Source organism: Lepidochelys kempii, chromosome 9 (assembly GCF_965140285.1).
Source record: "Lepidochelys kempii isolate rLepKem1 chromosome 9, rLepKem1.hap1, whole genome shotgun sequence".
Classification (NCBI taxonomy): domain Eukaryota; kingdom Metazoa; phylum Chordata; order Testudines; family Cheloniidae; genus Lepidochelys; species Lepidochelys kempii.
Window position 1 is genome coordinate 22,140,913 of NC_136388.1, and position 14,767 is coordinate 22,155,679.

Below are 14,767 nucleotides of genomic sequence, written 5' to 3' on the forward strand. Positions count from 1 at the left end.
TTAAGGGGTAGGCTGGGTCCCCAAGGATACATATAGGCATTTCAACATCCCCAACAGTTATTTTCTGGTCTGGGAATAAAGTCCTTTCCTGCAGCTTTTGAAACAGACCAGAGTTCCTGAAGATGCGAGCGTCATGTATCTTTCCCAGCCATCCCATGTTGATATTGGTGAAATGTCCCTTGTGATCCACCAGTGCTTGCAGCACTATTGAAAAGTACCCCTTGCGGTTTATGTACTCGCCGGCTTGGTGCTCCGGTGCCAAGATAGGGATATGGGTTCAATCTATAGCCCCACCACAGTTAGGGAATCCCAGTGCAGCAAAGCCATCCACTATGACCTGCACATTTCCCAGGGTCACTACCCTTGATATCAGCAGATCTTTGATTGCATGGGGTACTTGCATCACAGCAGCCCCAACAGTAGATTTGCCCACTCCAAATTGATTCTCAACTGACCGGTAGCTATCTGCTGTTGCAAGCTTCCACAGGGCTATCGCCACTTGCTTCTCAACTGTGAGGGCTGCTCTCATCTTGGTATTCATGCGCTTCAGGGCAGGGGAAAGCAAGTCACAAAGTTCCATGAAAGTGCCCGTACGCATGTGAAAGTTTCGCAGCCACTGGGAATCATCCCAGACCTGCAACACTATGCGGTCCCACCAGTCTGTGCTTGTTTCCCGAGCCCAGAATCGGCGTTCCACAGCATGAACCTGCCCCATTAGCACCATGATGCATGCATTGGCAGGGCCCATGCTTTCAGAGAAATCTGTGTCCATGTCCTGATCACTCACATGACCGCGCTGACTTTGCCTCCTCGCCCGGTATCGCTTTGCCAGGTTCTGGTGCTGCATATACTGCTGGATAATGCGTGTGGTGTTGAATGTGCTCCTAATTGCCAAAGTGAGCTGAGCGGCCTCCATGCTTGCCTTGGTATGGCGTCCGCACAGAAAAAAGGCGCGGAACGATTGTCTGCCGTTCCTCTGACGGAGGGAGGGGCGACTGACGACATGGCTTACAGGGTTGGCTTCAGGGAGCTAAAATCAACAAAGGGGGTGGCTTTACATCAAGGAGTATTTCAGGCAGGACTTCACGGAGGGTTCCAATAAGAAATGGTGCACCTAAGTTATTGTTCTTATTGGAACAAGGAGGTTAGCCTGGCCTCTGATTGACACATGGCTAGATTTACCTCGCTGTACCTTCTCTGTGAGTGACTGCAGTGTGACCTAGAGGAATGAATCCCCTAGACAGGGGAGGGGGGGAAGCAAATGAGTACAAAACAAATCTGGTCTATTTCTTGTTTTGATCCAGTCCATCTATCTTTTACATCTTTGGCTGGCAGCAGACGGTGCAGAAGGACTGCTATCCATCCTCATCTCTTGCCTGCCCGGCAGAAGATGGTACAGTACGACTGCTAGCAATCCGTATCGCCTGCCTGCTCACCATAAGACGGTTCAATAGGACTGACTGCAGGACTAAAGAGAATGACCTGGTCAAGTCACTCCAAATTTAGTCCCTGCGCCCATGTCTGCCCAGGTGCTCCTGGCCAATGTGGCCAGGAGCACCTCGGACATGACGATGACGGCCACCAGTCATATTGCACCGTCTGCTGCCAGAAGGCAATGGGTTGCTGCTACTGTGTAGCAATGCAGTACCGTGTCTGCCAGTACCCAGGAGACATACGGTGACGGTTACCTGAGCGGGCTCCATGCTTGCTGTGGTATGGCGTCTGCACAGGTAACTCAGGAAAAAAGGCGCGAAACGATTGTCTGCCCTTGCTTTCACGGAGGGAGGGAGGGAACGGGGGCCTCACGATATGTACCCATAAGCACCCGCGACAATGTTTTAGCCCCATCAAGCATTGGGATCTCAACCCAGAATTCCAAAGGGCAGCGGAGACTGCGGGAACTGTGGGATAGCCACCCACAGTGCAACACTCTGGAAGTCGACTCTAGCCTCGGTACTGTGGAAGCACTCCACCGAGTTAATGCACTTAATGCACTTAGAGCATTTTCTGTGGGGACACACACACTCGAATATATAAAACCGATTTCTAAAAAAACGACTTCTATAAATTCAACCTTATTCCGTAGTGTAGCCATACTCTTAGAATTGATTAGGAACAGGTTTAAGATAAACCAAAACGAGCATCCCCACAAGAGGTTTTGAACAGCTGTAACTGAACTTGTGCAGATTTATCTATAGACAACCCCTTAGTTAATAAAACAGTCTTTAGTACAAAGATTTTTCTAAAAATCACTAGGCAGCACAGGACCTGAGGTAGGAAATGCGCAACAAAGCCAAAAATGAAGATTAAGGAGCAGACAGATTGGTGTGAGAGTAATAGAGACAGCAGAAAAAAACCAGGTAATTAATATGGAAAATTAAGTCCCCTAGAATAAGGCAGCACAAGAGGCATTAAAATCAGGGGAAAAGAATAGGGAGCCAGAGAATGGTAAATAATGGCTATTTAAGGGGAAACTGAAAGAAACCTCTTAGTAATTGTGGCTCTTCAATTTGTCGTCAATATGGATCCCATTCTACGTGCATGTGGTTCTTGGGCAATGCATGTCCTCACATTCCCCCCACCCAAAAGCGTAAAGGGAAAAGCGGCTGCAACTGTCCCCATGATAATTCAGAATCCCATACAAGGACGACTCCAAAAAAGTGGGCATGGAAGTCAGGTCATGGGAGCCACACAGATGACATATAGAACAACCTGTTATTATAAAGATAAGTAACATTTTTTTCCTTCAAGTATCTGTCTGTGTGGATACCACTAAGTGATCAATAGTGTCCCATATTGATCAACAGTGAAAGGTAGGACTGAGGAATTCTGACCACCACTGACTAAACACCTCCACCTTACCAAATTTGGCATCTGATCTTGTGGCCAGGTCAAATGGATAAGTGTTTAAAAGTAAAGGGATTACTCCACATAGCTGCCTTGCAAGTTTCAGATTTGGGGATGTTCCTGAAGCATGGAGAAGATGTAAAGTATACTCTAGTGGAGCAATCTTTAATATTTGGAGGGAGAGATATATCAATCATATGATGTGTGTTATGCAGTGTATATCAATTTTGATATTCTTGGAGAGGAGACAATTTGACCGTTAGAAGCACCAAAGACAGCAAAAGAAATACAAGGAGACATGCTGTCTGACTTTGTCTGATCAATGTAATATAACAAAGAACTTGAAATGTTCAAGATGTGGCGTTTATCTCCTGGGAAGGAATGGAGTCTTGGAAAGAAAATGGGTAAATAAATAAATTAGTTGTAATGAAAGTCTGACACAACTTTGGGAATAAACTTGGGATCATGTCAACACCACCTCATTTCCGTGGCATGTTGAGTAAAGGTTAGTCCTGAGAGCTTACAGTTTGCTGACCCTTTTGGCTGATATAATGGCAACTGAAAAGTCTGTCTTGAGAGTAAAGCGGTATAAAGAACATTCAGAAAGAAGCTCAAAAGGGGGGCTCCATAAGGCTTGTAAGGACAATACTGAGATCCCATGTCAGAAGTTCTCTTATCACTAGGGGGTGAACGTGCAGCAATCCCTTTGGAAATGTAGATAGAGAGATGAGGAAAAAAAATGAACATGACCACAAGGGAGAGTGGCATACTGATAATGTTCCAAGGCAGACTGTGATGTAATAGAATGTGAATCCAAACTGCGGTCAAGAATTTTGGGTGTAGGGGCCTTCAAGCCAAGTTGTACAGCCAAAATTGAAATATTTTCCATATAGAGGAATAATTTTTCCTTGTGGAGAGTTTGCTACTTTTGTAGAAGAACCTCTTATACTTTTCAGAGGAACAGCCGTGTTAGTCTGTATTCGCAAAAAGAAAAGGAGTACTTGTGGCACCTTAGAGACTAACCAATTTATTTGAGCATGAGCTTTCGTGAGCTACAGCTCACTTCATCAGATGTTTACCGTGGAAACTGTTTCCACGGTAAACATCTGATGAAGTGAGCTGTAGCTCACGAAAGCTCATGCTCAAATAAATTGGTTAGTCTCTAAGGTGCCACAAGTATTCCTTTCCTCTTATACTTGTATCTCTTGTTTCTGCTGGTAGGATGCAACCAGCCAAAATCCAGACTGTTATACATAGTGACCTCACATCTTGATGAAGTATCTGTCCCCAGTTCTGATATCATGTTTAGATACTCTGAAAGTGGTATGAAAGGCTGAACAGGCATTTTGAGATCTGTCAGCCAGAACTGTTTCAACCAATACAGAGCTATCAGGTTCAGTGTAGCTATACTATGTCTGACTTTACATATAACTTTCAGAATCAAAGGAATCTGTGGAAATGCATACGAGACTTGATCCCATGGTTCTGAGGAAGGATTCCTATAATCTTGCTGGACTTGTGCCTCTCCTGGAAGAAGAGGTTGGACTTTTGCATTGTCTTATGTGGTAAACAAGTCTACTGATGAAATATTGGCTTGATGGAAGCCTTCAGAGATCACTCATGGTTGGCAATGGATTGTCTGCTGAGGAAGTCTGCTAGTTTACTGTTGATTCCTGGAAGATGAACAACTGACATTATCCCATGTTGTTGACAGCCTCTTGACAGACAGGTGATGAGCAGGCACCTCCTTGCTTTTGAGGAAATTATCATTGCTGAAGGTAGGTAGATGCCTCCTGCCTGGATTGCCCGGGATATTGACAGGGTTTACAATTTGGGGTCGAGGTGAAGATGTACAAAGAATGGAGTGTAACCCTGGAACAGTTAAGGGAGTGCAGGGCATCAGCCATGCATATGTGCGCTAAATAATTCTGTGCCCTTGAAGGGCAAATCCTCAGTTGACTTTACACTTCTCTCAGAATGCCAGAGGCCTGCAGCCACAAAACTCTGCACATAGTTACTACAGTGGCCGTAGATCAAGCCTCCATGTCTAATACATCTATGGCTGCCTATAGCAAATGTTTTTGCTACTAGCTGATCCTCTGAAATGGTGCTTTTCAACTCTTCTATTAAGCCTTGTGGGAGTTTAGTTAGAAAGGAGGGTAACTTTGAGGTTACAAATTGTTAATGACCAGACCTTATTTGCAGTAATGTTGATGAATAGATCTCTTTCAAATAAATCTAGTTCCTGGGGGTTTGTCTTTTGGGTTGCTCTTAGTAAGCCATACTGGTTCAGATCAATGGTCTATCTAGCCCAGTATGCCGTCTTCCAACAGTGGTCAGTGCCAGATGCTTCAGAGGGAGTGAACTGAGCAGGGCAATTATTGAGTGATCCATCCCCTGTAGTCCAGTCTCAGCGTCCGACAGTCAGAGGCTTAGGGTCACCCAAAACATAGCGTTGCATCCCTGACTATCTTGGCTAATAGCAATTGATGGATCTATCTTCCATGAACTTGTCTAATTCTTTTTTGAAATCAGTTATATTTTTGGTCTTCACATCCCTGGCAACGAGATCCACAGGTGACTGTACATTGTGTGAAGAAATACTTCCTTATGTTTGTTTTAAACCTGCTGCCTATTAATTTCCCCTGGTTCATGTGTTATGAAGGGGTAAATAACATTTCCCTATTCATTTTATCTATACTATTCATGATGTTATAGATCTCTATCATATCCCCCTTTAAGTAGTCCTTCGCAACTGAATGGTCCCAATTTTTTAAATCTCTTCTCATATGGAAGCTGTTCTATACCCATAATAATTTTTGTTGCCCTTCTCTGTACTTTTTTCAATTCTGAAGTATCTTTTTTGAGATGGGGCGTACCAAGGACTTATATAGTGGCATTATATTTTTTGTCTTATTATCTATCCCTTTCCTAATGGCTTCTAACATTCTGTTAGCTTTTTTGACTGCCTCTGCACATTGAGCAGATGTTTTCAGAAAACTATCCATGATGACGCCAAGATCTCTTTCTTGAGTGGTAACAGCTAATTTAGACCCCATCATATTGTATGTATAATTGGGATTATGTTTTACAATGTGCATTATATCGCATTTATCAAATTGAATTTCATCTGCTATTTTGTTGCCAGTCATCCATTTTGAGAGATCCCCCTGTAACTGTTCACAGTCTGCTTTGTACTTAGCTATCTTGAATAATTTTGTATCATCTCCAGACTTTGCCACCTCACTGTTTACCCCTTTTTCCACATGTTGAACAGCACTGGTCCCAGTACAGATCCTGGGCAGACCCCCTTTTTACCTCTCTTCACTGTGAAAACTGAGCATTTATTGCTCCCCTTTGTTTTCTATCTTCTAACCAGTTACTGATCCATGAGAGGACCTTCCCTCTTATCCCATGACTACTTACTTTGCTTAAGAGCCTTTGGTCAGGAACATTGTCAAAGTCCAAGTACACTATATCCACTGGATATCCTTAGTCCACATTTGTTGACATCCTCAGTGAATTCTAATAGAATGATGAGGCGTGATTTCCCTTTACAAAAGCCTTGTTGACTTTTCCCCAACATATTGTGTTCATCTATATATCTGATAATTCTGTTCTTTACTATAGTTTTAACCAATTTGCTTGGTAGTGAAGTTAGTCTGGTTAGTCTTTCTGTGGACTGCAGAAATCTTAAACAAACTTTGTGTTGCAGAATTAGAACGTAAACCTAAAAAATTTAAGCTCCTGTGTGGCCTCCCAAGGCAATATTGACTGTTTTCCTGCACAACAGTTCCTTATTTTCAGTCCTTCCCCTGCATTAGTTTCTTTTTTTCAATCAATTTCCTAGTTATTAAAGGTGAATTATCTACCAATAAGCAGGCATAAGGTGTCACATACACGTGCATATAAAATCGGTGTAACATCTATAAACACAGTGTAGCACTGGAATGAGAGAGAACACAATTCTTTATAAAGTACATTATGCAACTATCAATGTGGTTTGAAATACTCTAATACAAATCTTATTAACAGTATCAGGTTTATTTAGTCTTTTCCAGAAAGCTATAGCATTGATTGATAAGTAATATTTAAACAATGTTGATGTTCTCTGCACAATATTTGTATATAAACAATCTAAATAAAATCAGGAAGTGTAAATATAGGAGAGGAATTTTGAAGAAACACTTTTCTATGTGCAATTATGAACTCACCTCTTCTTCTGAAATTTCAACCACAATGGAGGATCCCATTCTACCCTTCATTACGTTACGTCCACCTCCACTCATTGTTCCTAAAGTAGGATAAGGAAAAGAAGTTAACAAGCTAATTTCAATTTGCTATCCAACAATAAAACTGAAGATATAAATTTAGTTATGTATTTTTAAATACCTGACTGTTCTACGATCTGTCCTTGCAAAGTTACAACTCTCCATCTTGTGTCCTTTTGGAATGCTACTCTGATAGCCTGATCCAAGTTATTGGCTACTAGAGTATCACGTAATGCAAAATAAAAGGCATGGCGAATCTTCTCATCTTTTACTTTCACCATGTCAAAGAGACGAGGAGTGTTTTCTGGAGTCTGAATTTTATTCATACTTTTTTCCCATACTCTCATCTATATGGAAGAGGAGGAATCTCAGAATAAGTTAGAACAACACTTTAATAGTCTACGGTGAACTAAGGCCTCTGAGTGTACACAGTAGTTCCCGAGCACTATACTGTTGCCACATTCCTCAGAATGCCAGTGGACATTAAATAATGTTACCAAAGAGACGTCTGCTCACTTGCAAGATAAAAAATCCAAGAGGTTAATTATTATATTAGCATATACAATAAGATATTTGTTCAGAACAGCCTATAATATAGGGGGGAGTCAACAGTCTAGATTATTTCCGGAAAACCAATACTTACTTTGTCCAAGGCTATAAATGTGGCAACTCCAATTCCTTGACTCTTCAAGAAATTCACACATTCCTGAGCTGTATCAATTGTATCTACAACAATGTAGTCTAAGGCACCGCAAGATGACGAGATAGCAATGTCATACTTTTCATCAATAGCTCCCAAATCTCCCTAGTAATTGACATATAAAACAGAGAGACAGTTATGTTGATCAGTATGGTAATTAACAGTGATACCCATCTTTTCTAGGTACAAATAGAGAGAAGACAAAAAACATGTTAACACAACCGGAAATGTATGTATTTTATGTACACCTGACATCATTTTCTCATCCTGTTTTCACATTTCAGAATACTTGTGAAATGTAGAAAGTTAACCTTTATTCAGAACTCACAATGCCATCTGTGCTACAGATCACTATTTACATATTTCTAATGTGCACACTATTAAGGTATGATAGTGGAAATACTTAGTACTTATATAGCAGTTTTTGTGTTAAAAACAATGTACAGACATCTGATTAATTAAAGGAGTAATGATTTATGCTCCAGACATAAAAATAATTTAGCATGGAGTATCAGACTAAAGTTTTAGTGAGTCAGTGTGACCTAGTGGACAGAGCACTGTCTGGGACGTGGGAAATCTAGGTTCCATTTCCCGTTCTGCCCTGGCATGCTGGGTGACCTTAGGTAAATCAGTTCACCTTTGTGCCTTGGTTTCCCCATCTGTTAATTGGGCATAATGATATGGTTCAAAGCGCTTTAAGATTTGCAGGTAAAAAACACTATATAAGAGCTAGTTTAGTATTTAATCACTGCTCCATCACCTTCTATATGACTTGAGAGAACTATTTAACCTGCCTCAGTTTCACCACTTCTGAAATAGAGACTATAATCCTCAAATGGGGTTTGCATGGCTTATATTATCTCTACAGTGGTTTGAATATATGTGCTAATGGAAAATTTACTACTTGATTTTCCCCCTCAGTATGGACATCTATGGCAACACATTATAAGGGGTGGTGTCTTTTATTACAATTATCAGATGCATTTTCAATGTCAGTTCTACGCGTCAGAAATATTTCTGCCATTATTTTAAAATGGCTTTAAGAAGTCTGTTCCATCAGATTGTTTTGTAATTGCTAACACAATGAATTACAATGTACTGTTTGAACACTGTTACCCCCCATCTTCTACCCCATTGCAACCTCTAAAGTATGGGGCTATCGTGGTGGGGCAGGAAGAGGGCATAGCCAGGCCACAGTGGGTTCTATCATAAACAAGTGGCTATGGTTAGAGCAGACCAAAGGCTGCTTTTATGCTGGGTCAATTGTAAATTGGACCAGAGAATCAAGAAGTTGTAACTGGTTTTCTGAAAACCCTCAGCCTTCTGTGAATTTTGATACAAGAATGAATCCAAGCAATTAATTCTAACCAGTTAAACATATAAAATACTACGTGTTTGTAAGATTCCTACTTTGTTGTACTGAGTTTTTTTTTTTTTTTTTTAACAGTTGACAGAAAGGACTAGGACAGTAATTCTCAAACTTTTGTACTGGTGACCCCTATCACATAGCAAGCATCTGAGTGCAACCCCCCTTATAAATTAAAAACACTTTTATATATATTTAACACCATTATAAATGATGGAGGCAAAGCAGGGTTTGGGATGGAGGCTGACAGCTCGCGACTCCCCACATAATAATCTCCTGGCCCCCTGAGGGGTCCTGACCGCCAGTTTGAGAACCCCTTGACTAGGAGTTTGGAGTTCTGCTACTGGCTTTTTCACTTCTTCAGTAAGAGATTCTCCCAGGGTCACAGTCTTTGAGCTGGACTCCCTGTTTGTTAAACGGGAATTGTAACAGGCTTACATAAATATGTAAAATGCTTTGAGATCCTTGGATTTAAGTCTACATAGGGGTGCAAAATATTATATTGTATGGTTCATTTACTTAGGACAATTCCAATAAGAGTAATGACACCTGTGAAATATAAAAGCCCGTTTGTTAATGATACATTAATTCTTAAACTTTACCAGTCTTCCATATATTCCAGGAATTTTTCCAGATTTCTTCTGCTGAAGTAGACCATCAAGAACCTTTCCTCGACTGCGATTTATTGCCAAAGAACTTTTTGCTTCTTCTACCTTCTGACGTAGCTTTCGAACAAGGTTCTTAGTGTCCATTTCCTCTCTTCCAAGTTTCTCAAGCTCATTCTCTTTCTACCAATAGTTAAAAAAAGTTAATTGAAAATATTCATATCTGAAAATCTCAGAAGCAGTCTATGTATTTAAAGTTCAGGCACACTTATGGTAATGATTGTATAAGAAAAGTTAATAAAGAGTAAAATCATCAACCATAAGATATCAGAGATAGCAAATGTTTAGTGTTGAGTAAACAATGAATGGAAACATTCTTTATTCAAACAGCTACTTCTAAAATTAAATGGAAAAATACATTATACTTTATAATGTGCACTTTCTGACAAAGTTTTAAGAGAAGCTACATATTTAGGTTGACATTTTCCAAGGGGTCTAAGAAAGCTAGATGCCCAATTTATTTAGGATCCTTAGAAAATCCCAGCCTTAAGCAGAAAAACAAACAGAATACATAGTATATGTGCAAACAGTTGTACAAACTTAAAATTACATCAAGATTGTTGATTTCCAGAGCTTAAATGTCAGCATTTAAGTAATCCCAAATATGCTTTGAAGTTCAAACTTCACTGAGATGAAATAGTGTTTTGATCTTTGCCACTGCTTGGTTGGAGATAATTTTCTACTTGTTTACATAAGGGTTATTTCTTTGCAACTGAAATAAATATCTAAAATTTCTAAAACTTGCAGAATATTGTACAATGCAGCAGTATATTAGAAACATTTTTCTACTTCTCATAGTTAAGAATTTTTTGGGAATCATTTTACTGCACGCATTTCAATGTTCAATAAAAACATCCTTTATGGAAGCTATTCTAGCACCATTTGAGAGCACCACCCTCCCCTGCCAACCTCCTTCTCTAGATCAACAATCACCCTCATGTCTGATAGCTGAGCAAAAAGAAAGATGGAACAATTTCATTGTTGTTGAATTCTTAGCACATAGTACCAAGCATGTTTAGACATGATTTTTAGTCACTTAATTACTACCTCCCCATCCAACCAAAAAAATGTTAGTAGTCCTCAGTGAGGACCACATCCATATTAAGATTCAAGTTTAGCCCCTTATAAACAGAAAATAAATGGTAATTTTTAGATAAACTCAAGATTTTTTACTCAAACATCCAGGCATGGGAGAAGTTTAAATTGCCAAATTAAATGTAAAAATGTAAAAAGAAAAGCCAAAAAGGAGTTTGAAGAGCAGCTAGCCAAAAAATCAAAAAGGTAATAAAATGGTTTTTTAGGTACATCAGAAGCAGGAAGCCTGCTAAACAACCAGTGGGGCCCCTGGATGATCGAGATACAAAAGGAGCACTTAGACGATAAAGTCATCGAGGAGAAACTAAATGAATTATTTGCTTCAGTCTTCATAGCTGAGGATGTTAGGGAGATTCCCAAACCTGAGACGTCTTTTGTAGGTGACAAATCTGAGGAATTGTCACAGATTGAAGAGGTTTTGGAATTAATTGACAAACTTAACAGTACAGTAACAAGTCACCGGGACCAGATGGCATTCACCCAAGAGTGCTGAAAGAACTCATGTGTGAAACTGCGGAACTATTAACTATGGTTTGTAACCTGCCCTTTAAATCAGCTTCTGTACCCAATGACTGGAAGATAGCTAATGTAATGCCAGTATTTAAGAAGGGCTCTAGACGTGATCCTGGCAATTGCAGACCGGTAAGTCTAACGTTAGTACTGGGCAAATTAGTTGAAACAATAGTAAAGAATAAAATTGTCAGACACATAGAAGAACATTAATTGTTGGGCAAAAGTCAACACGGTTTCTGTAAAGGGAGATGATGTCTTACTAATCTATTAGAGTTATTTGAAAGGGTCAAACAAACATGTGGATAAGGGGGATCCAGTGGACATAGTCTACTTAGATTTCCAGAAAGCCTTTGACAAGGTCCCTCACCAAAGGCTCTTACATAAATTAAGTTGTCATGGGACAAGAGGAAAGATCCTTTCATGGATTGAGAACTGGTTAAAAGACAAGGAACAAAGAGTAGGAATAAATGGTAAATTTTCAGAATGGAGAGGGGTAACTAGTGGTGTTCCCCAAAGATCAGTCCTAGGACCAATCCTATTCAACTCATTCACAAACGGTCTGGAGAAAGGGGTAAACAGTGAGGTGGCAAAGTTTGCAGATGATACTAAACTGCTCAAGATAGTTAAGACCAAAGCAGACTGTGAAGAACTTCAAAAAGATCTCACAAAAACTAAGTGATTGGGCAACAAAACGGCAAATAAAATTTAATGTGCATAAATGTAAAGTAATGCACATTGGAAAAAATAACCCCAACTATACATACAATATGATGGGGGCTAATTTAGCTACTACTGATCAAGAGAAAGATCTTGGAGTCATTGTGGATAGTTCTCTGAAGACGTCCACACAGTGCGCATCAGCAGTCAAAAAAGCAAACGGGATGTTAGGAATCATTAAAAAAGGGATAGAGAATAAGATAGAGAATATCTTATTGTCCTTATATAAATCTATGGTATGCCCACATCTTGAAAACTGCATACAGATGTGGTCCTCTCATCTCAAAAAAGATACACTGGCATTAGAAAAGATTCAGAAAAAAGGGCAACTAAAATGATTAGGGGTTTGGAATGGGTCTCATAGGAGGAGAGATTAAAGAGGCTAGGACTTTTCAGCTTGGAAAAGAGAAGACTAAGGGGGATATGACAGAGGTCTATAAAATCATGAGTGGTGTGGAGAAAGTGAATAAGGAAAAGTTATTTACTTGTTCCCATAATACAAGAACTAGAGGCCACCAAATGAAATTAATTAAGGTTTAAAACAAATAAAAGGAAGATCTTCACTCAGCGCACAGTCAACCTATGGAACTCTTTGCCTGAGAAGGTTGTGAAGGCTAGGACTATAACAGGGTTTAAAAGAGAACTGGATAAATTCATGGAGGTTAAGTCCATTAACGGCTATTAGCCACGATGGGTAAGGAATAGTGTCCCTAGCCTCTGTTTGTCAGAGGGTGGAGATGGATGGCAGGAGAGAGATCACTAGATCATTACCTGTTAGGTTCACTCCCTCTGGGGCACCTGGTATTGGGCACTGTCAGACAGGATACTGGGCTGGATGGACCTTTAGTCTGACCCAGTATGGCCATTCTTATGTAAGTTTAACTTTGAACAGGGACCAACCTTAGAAAATGTCAACTGAATAAGTGAATGTTTCAGGAAGCTGTGTAAAGTCAGGTTAATATAGTGAAAACCATTTTGCAAGGTTAGCTACAGTAGGAACTATTAAGTGACTGATATAACGCAAGTTATCCTACCTTTTTTTCCTGCACCTTCATTTTCACAAATTATTTTCTCAAGATTTAAAAAGTTCTCAAAGTAGTTTTCAAATTTTGTCAAGTCCCATTATATGTTCAAGCGGCAATACTATAGCAACTGTTTGGGAGGCAATGACTAAAACAAATGAACAATGTTTTAACAGAGACAAGGTGAGTGAGGTAATATAAAGTGAGAGACACAAACTTTTGCGGTTACACAGAACTCTTCTTCAGGTCTGGGAAATGTAATCAGAGCATCACAGCTAAGTACAAGATAGAACAGCACAAGTTGTTAACGCACATTTCAAGGGACCACTCAAGGTGAAGTTAAAGGGCTATTTCACCTTGAACCGTCCCTTGAAATATGCATTCACAACTTACGCTAAACAACCTGTTCCACCTGGTATTTAGCTATGACGCTCTGGGTATGTCTATACTGCAATTAAAAACCTGCGGCAGGCCTGTGCCAGCTGACTTGGGCTCATGGGGCTCAAGCTATGGACCTGTTTAATTGCGGTGTAGATGTTTGGGTTCAGGCTGAAACCTGGGCTCGAGGACCCTGCAACAACCCCATAGACTGAGTCAGCTGGCATAGGCCAGCCATGGGTTTTAAATTGCACCGTAGACATTTCTGTCTGAGTACATTTCCCAGACCTGTAGAAGAGCTCTGTGTAAGTCTGAAAGCTTGTCTCTCACCAACAGAAGTTATAACTTTACATACCTTGTCTCCAATATCCTCGGACTAACAGAGCTACAACAATAATAGTGTTTTAATAAACTTTCTGAATTTACATTTAGGCAGAGAATAAAGATAAATTATCTAGAAGGTTTTTTGGGTTTGGTGGGTTTTTTTGGAAAGTTACCCTTTGGGTTAAAAATTTTCATGTTTGTTTAGGACCTAATACGTTGTTTCTCAAGCTCTGGGTAAATTTCTGTTTGGTGGTTTGAGAAAGAAGGCTTTATGTATTAACTAGTTTCTCAGGTTAAAAAAGAAAAGATGTTTCACAACTCCAAAATTTTGTATTGACTTAGCCCTTAATGAGAACAAGTGTGTTTGACACAAATGAAAAATTGTATTTAGAAATAATAAAATTGTGTTAGGTGTAAATGAATGCATATGAATGAGGTCATGCTTTTTTCTTCAGTTTTACTTCTGAAGTAAAGGAAACTCAGCTAGAAGCCACAACAACATGAAGTTGAGAATTTAAATGCACAAGTCAGTACACTCAAAGTTTTAATTCATGGGAACCATACTACTACTCCATTTATGAATTTTTCTATTACTGTATCCTTTGAACAGTGCAGCTTACATTTTGACCGTGAGGTTTTTTTTAAATTAAGTTTTAAGATTAGAAATGTTGCCATAATTTTTTTTTTAACCCCACTGAGAAATTTTAAACAAACAGATCCCTATAATGTTTGAAACCTGAACACCGCATTATAATGTATCTGGAAATACACCATAACTAACAAGAAAGCAAGACTGTTTATTTTCATTGTCGAAGATTAAAAGTGTGAAGAGCAGAAGCAGAAATTTGATTAAAATTTTCACTTAGTCT

General features: G+C 39.6%; 1 protein-coding gene across 2 annotated transcripts in view; it reads right to left on the reverse strand.

Annotated features, from left to right (window-relative positions):
• Positions 1–14,767, reverse strand: part of SMC4 (structural maintenance of chromosomes 4) — a 95,275-nt gene that overhangs the window by 20,875 nt on the left and 59,633 nt on the right. For both annotated transcript variants that reach the window (XM_073359522.2, XM_073359523.2), the window contains exons 12-15: positions 9,787–9,972; positions 7,762–7,923; positions 7,240–7,465; positions 7,062–7,141 (exon numbers count right to left, since the gene is read on the reverse strand). In XM_073359522.2, coding sequence (XP_073215623.2) covers positions 7,062–7,141; positions 7,240–7,465; positions 7,762–7,923; positions 9,787–9,972 — 654 coding nt within the window. The remainder of the gene's footprint in view (positions 1–7,061; positions 7,142–7,239; positions 7,466–7,761; positions 7,924–9,786; positions 9,973–14,767) is intronic.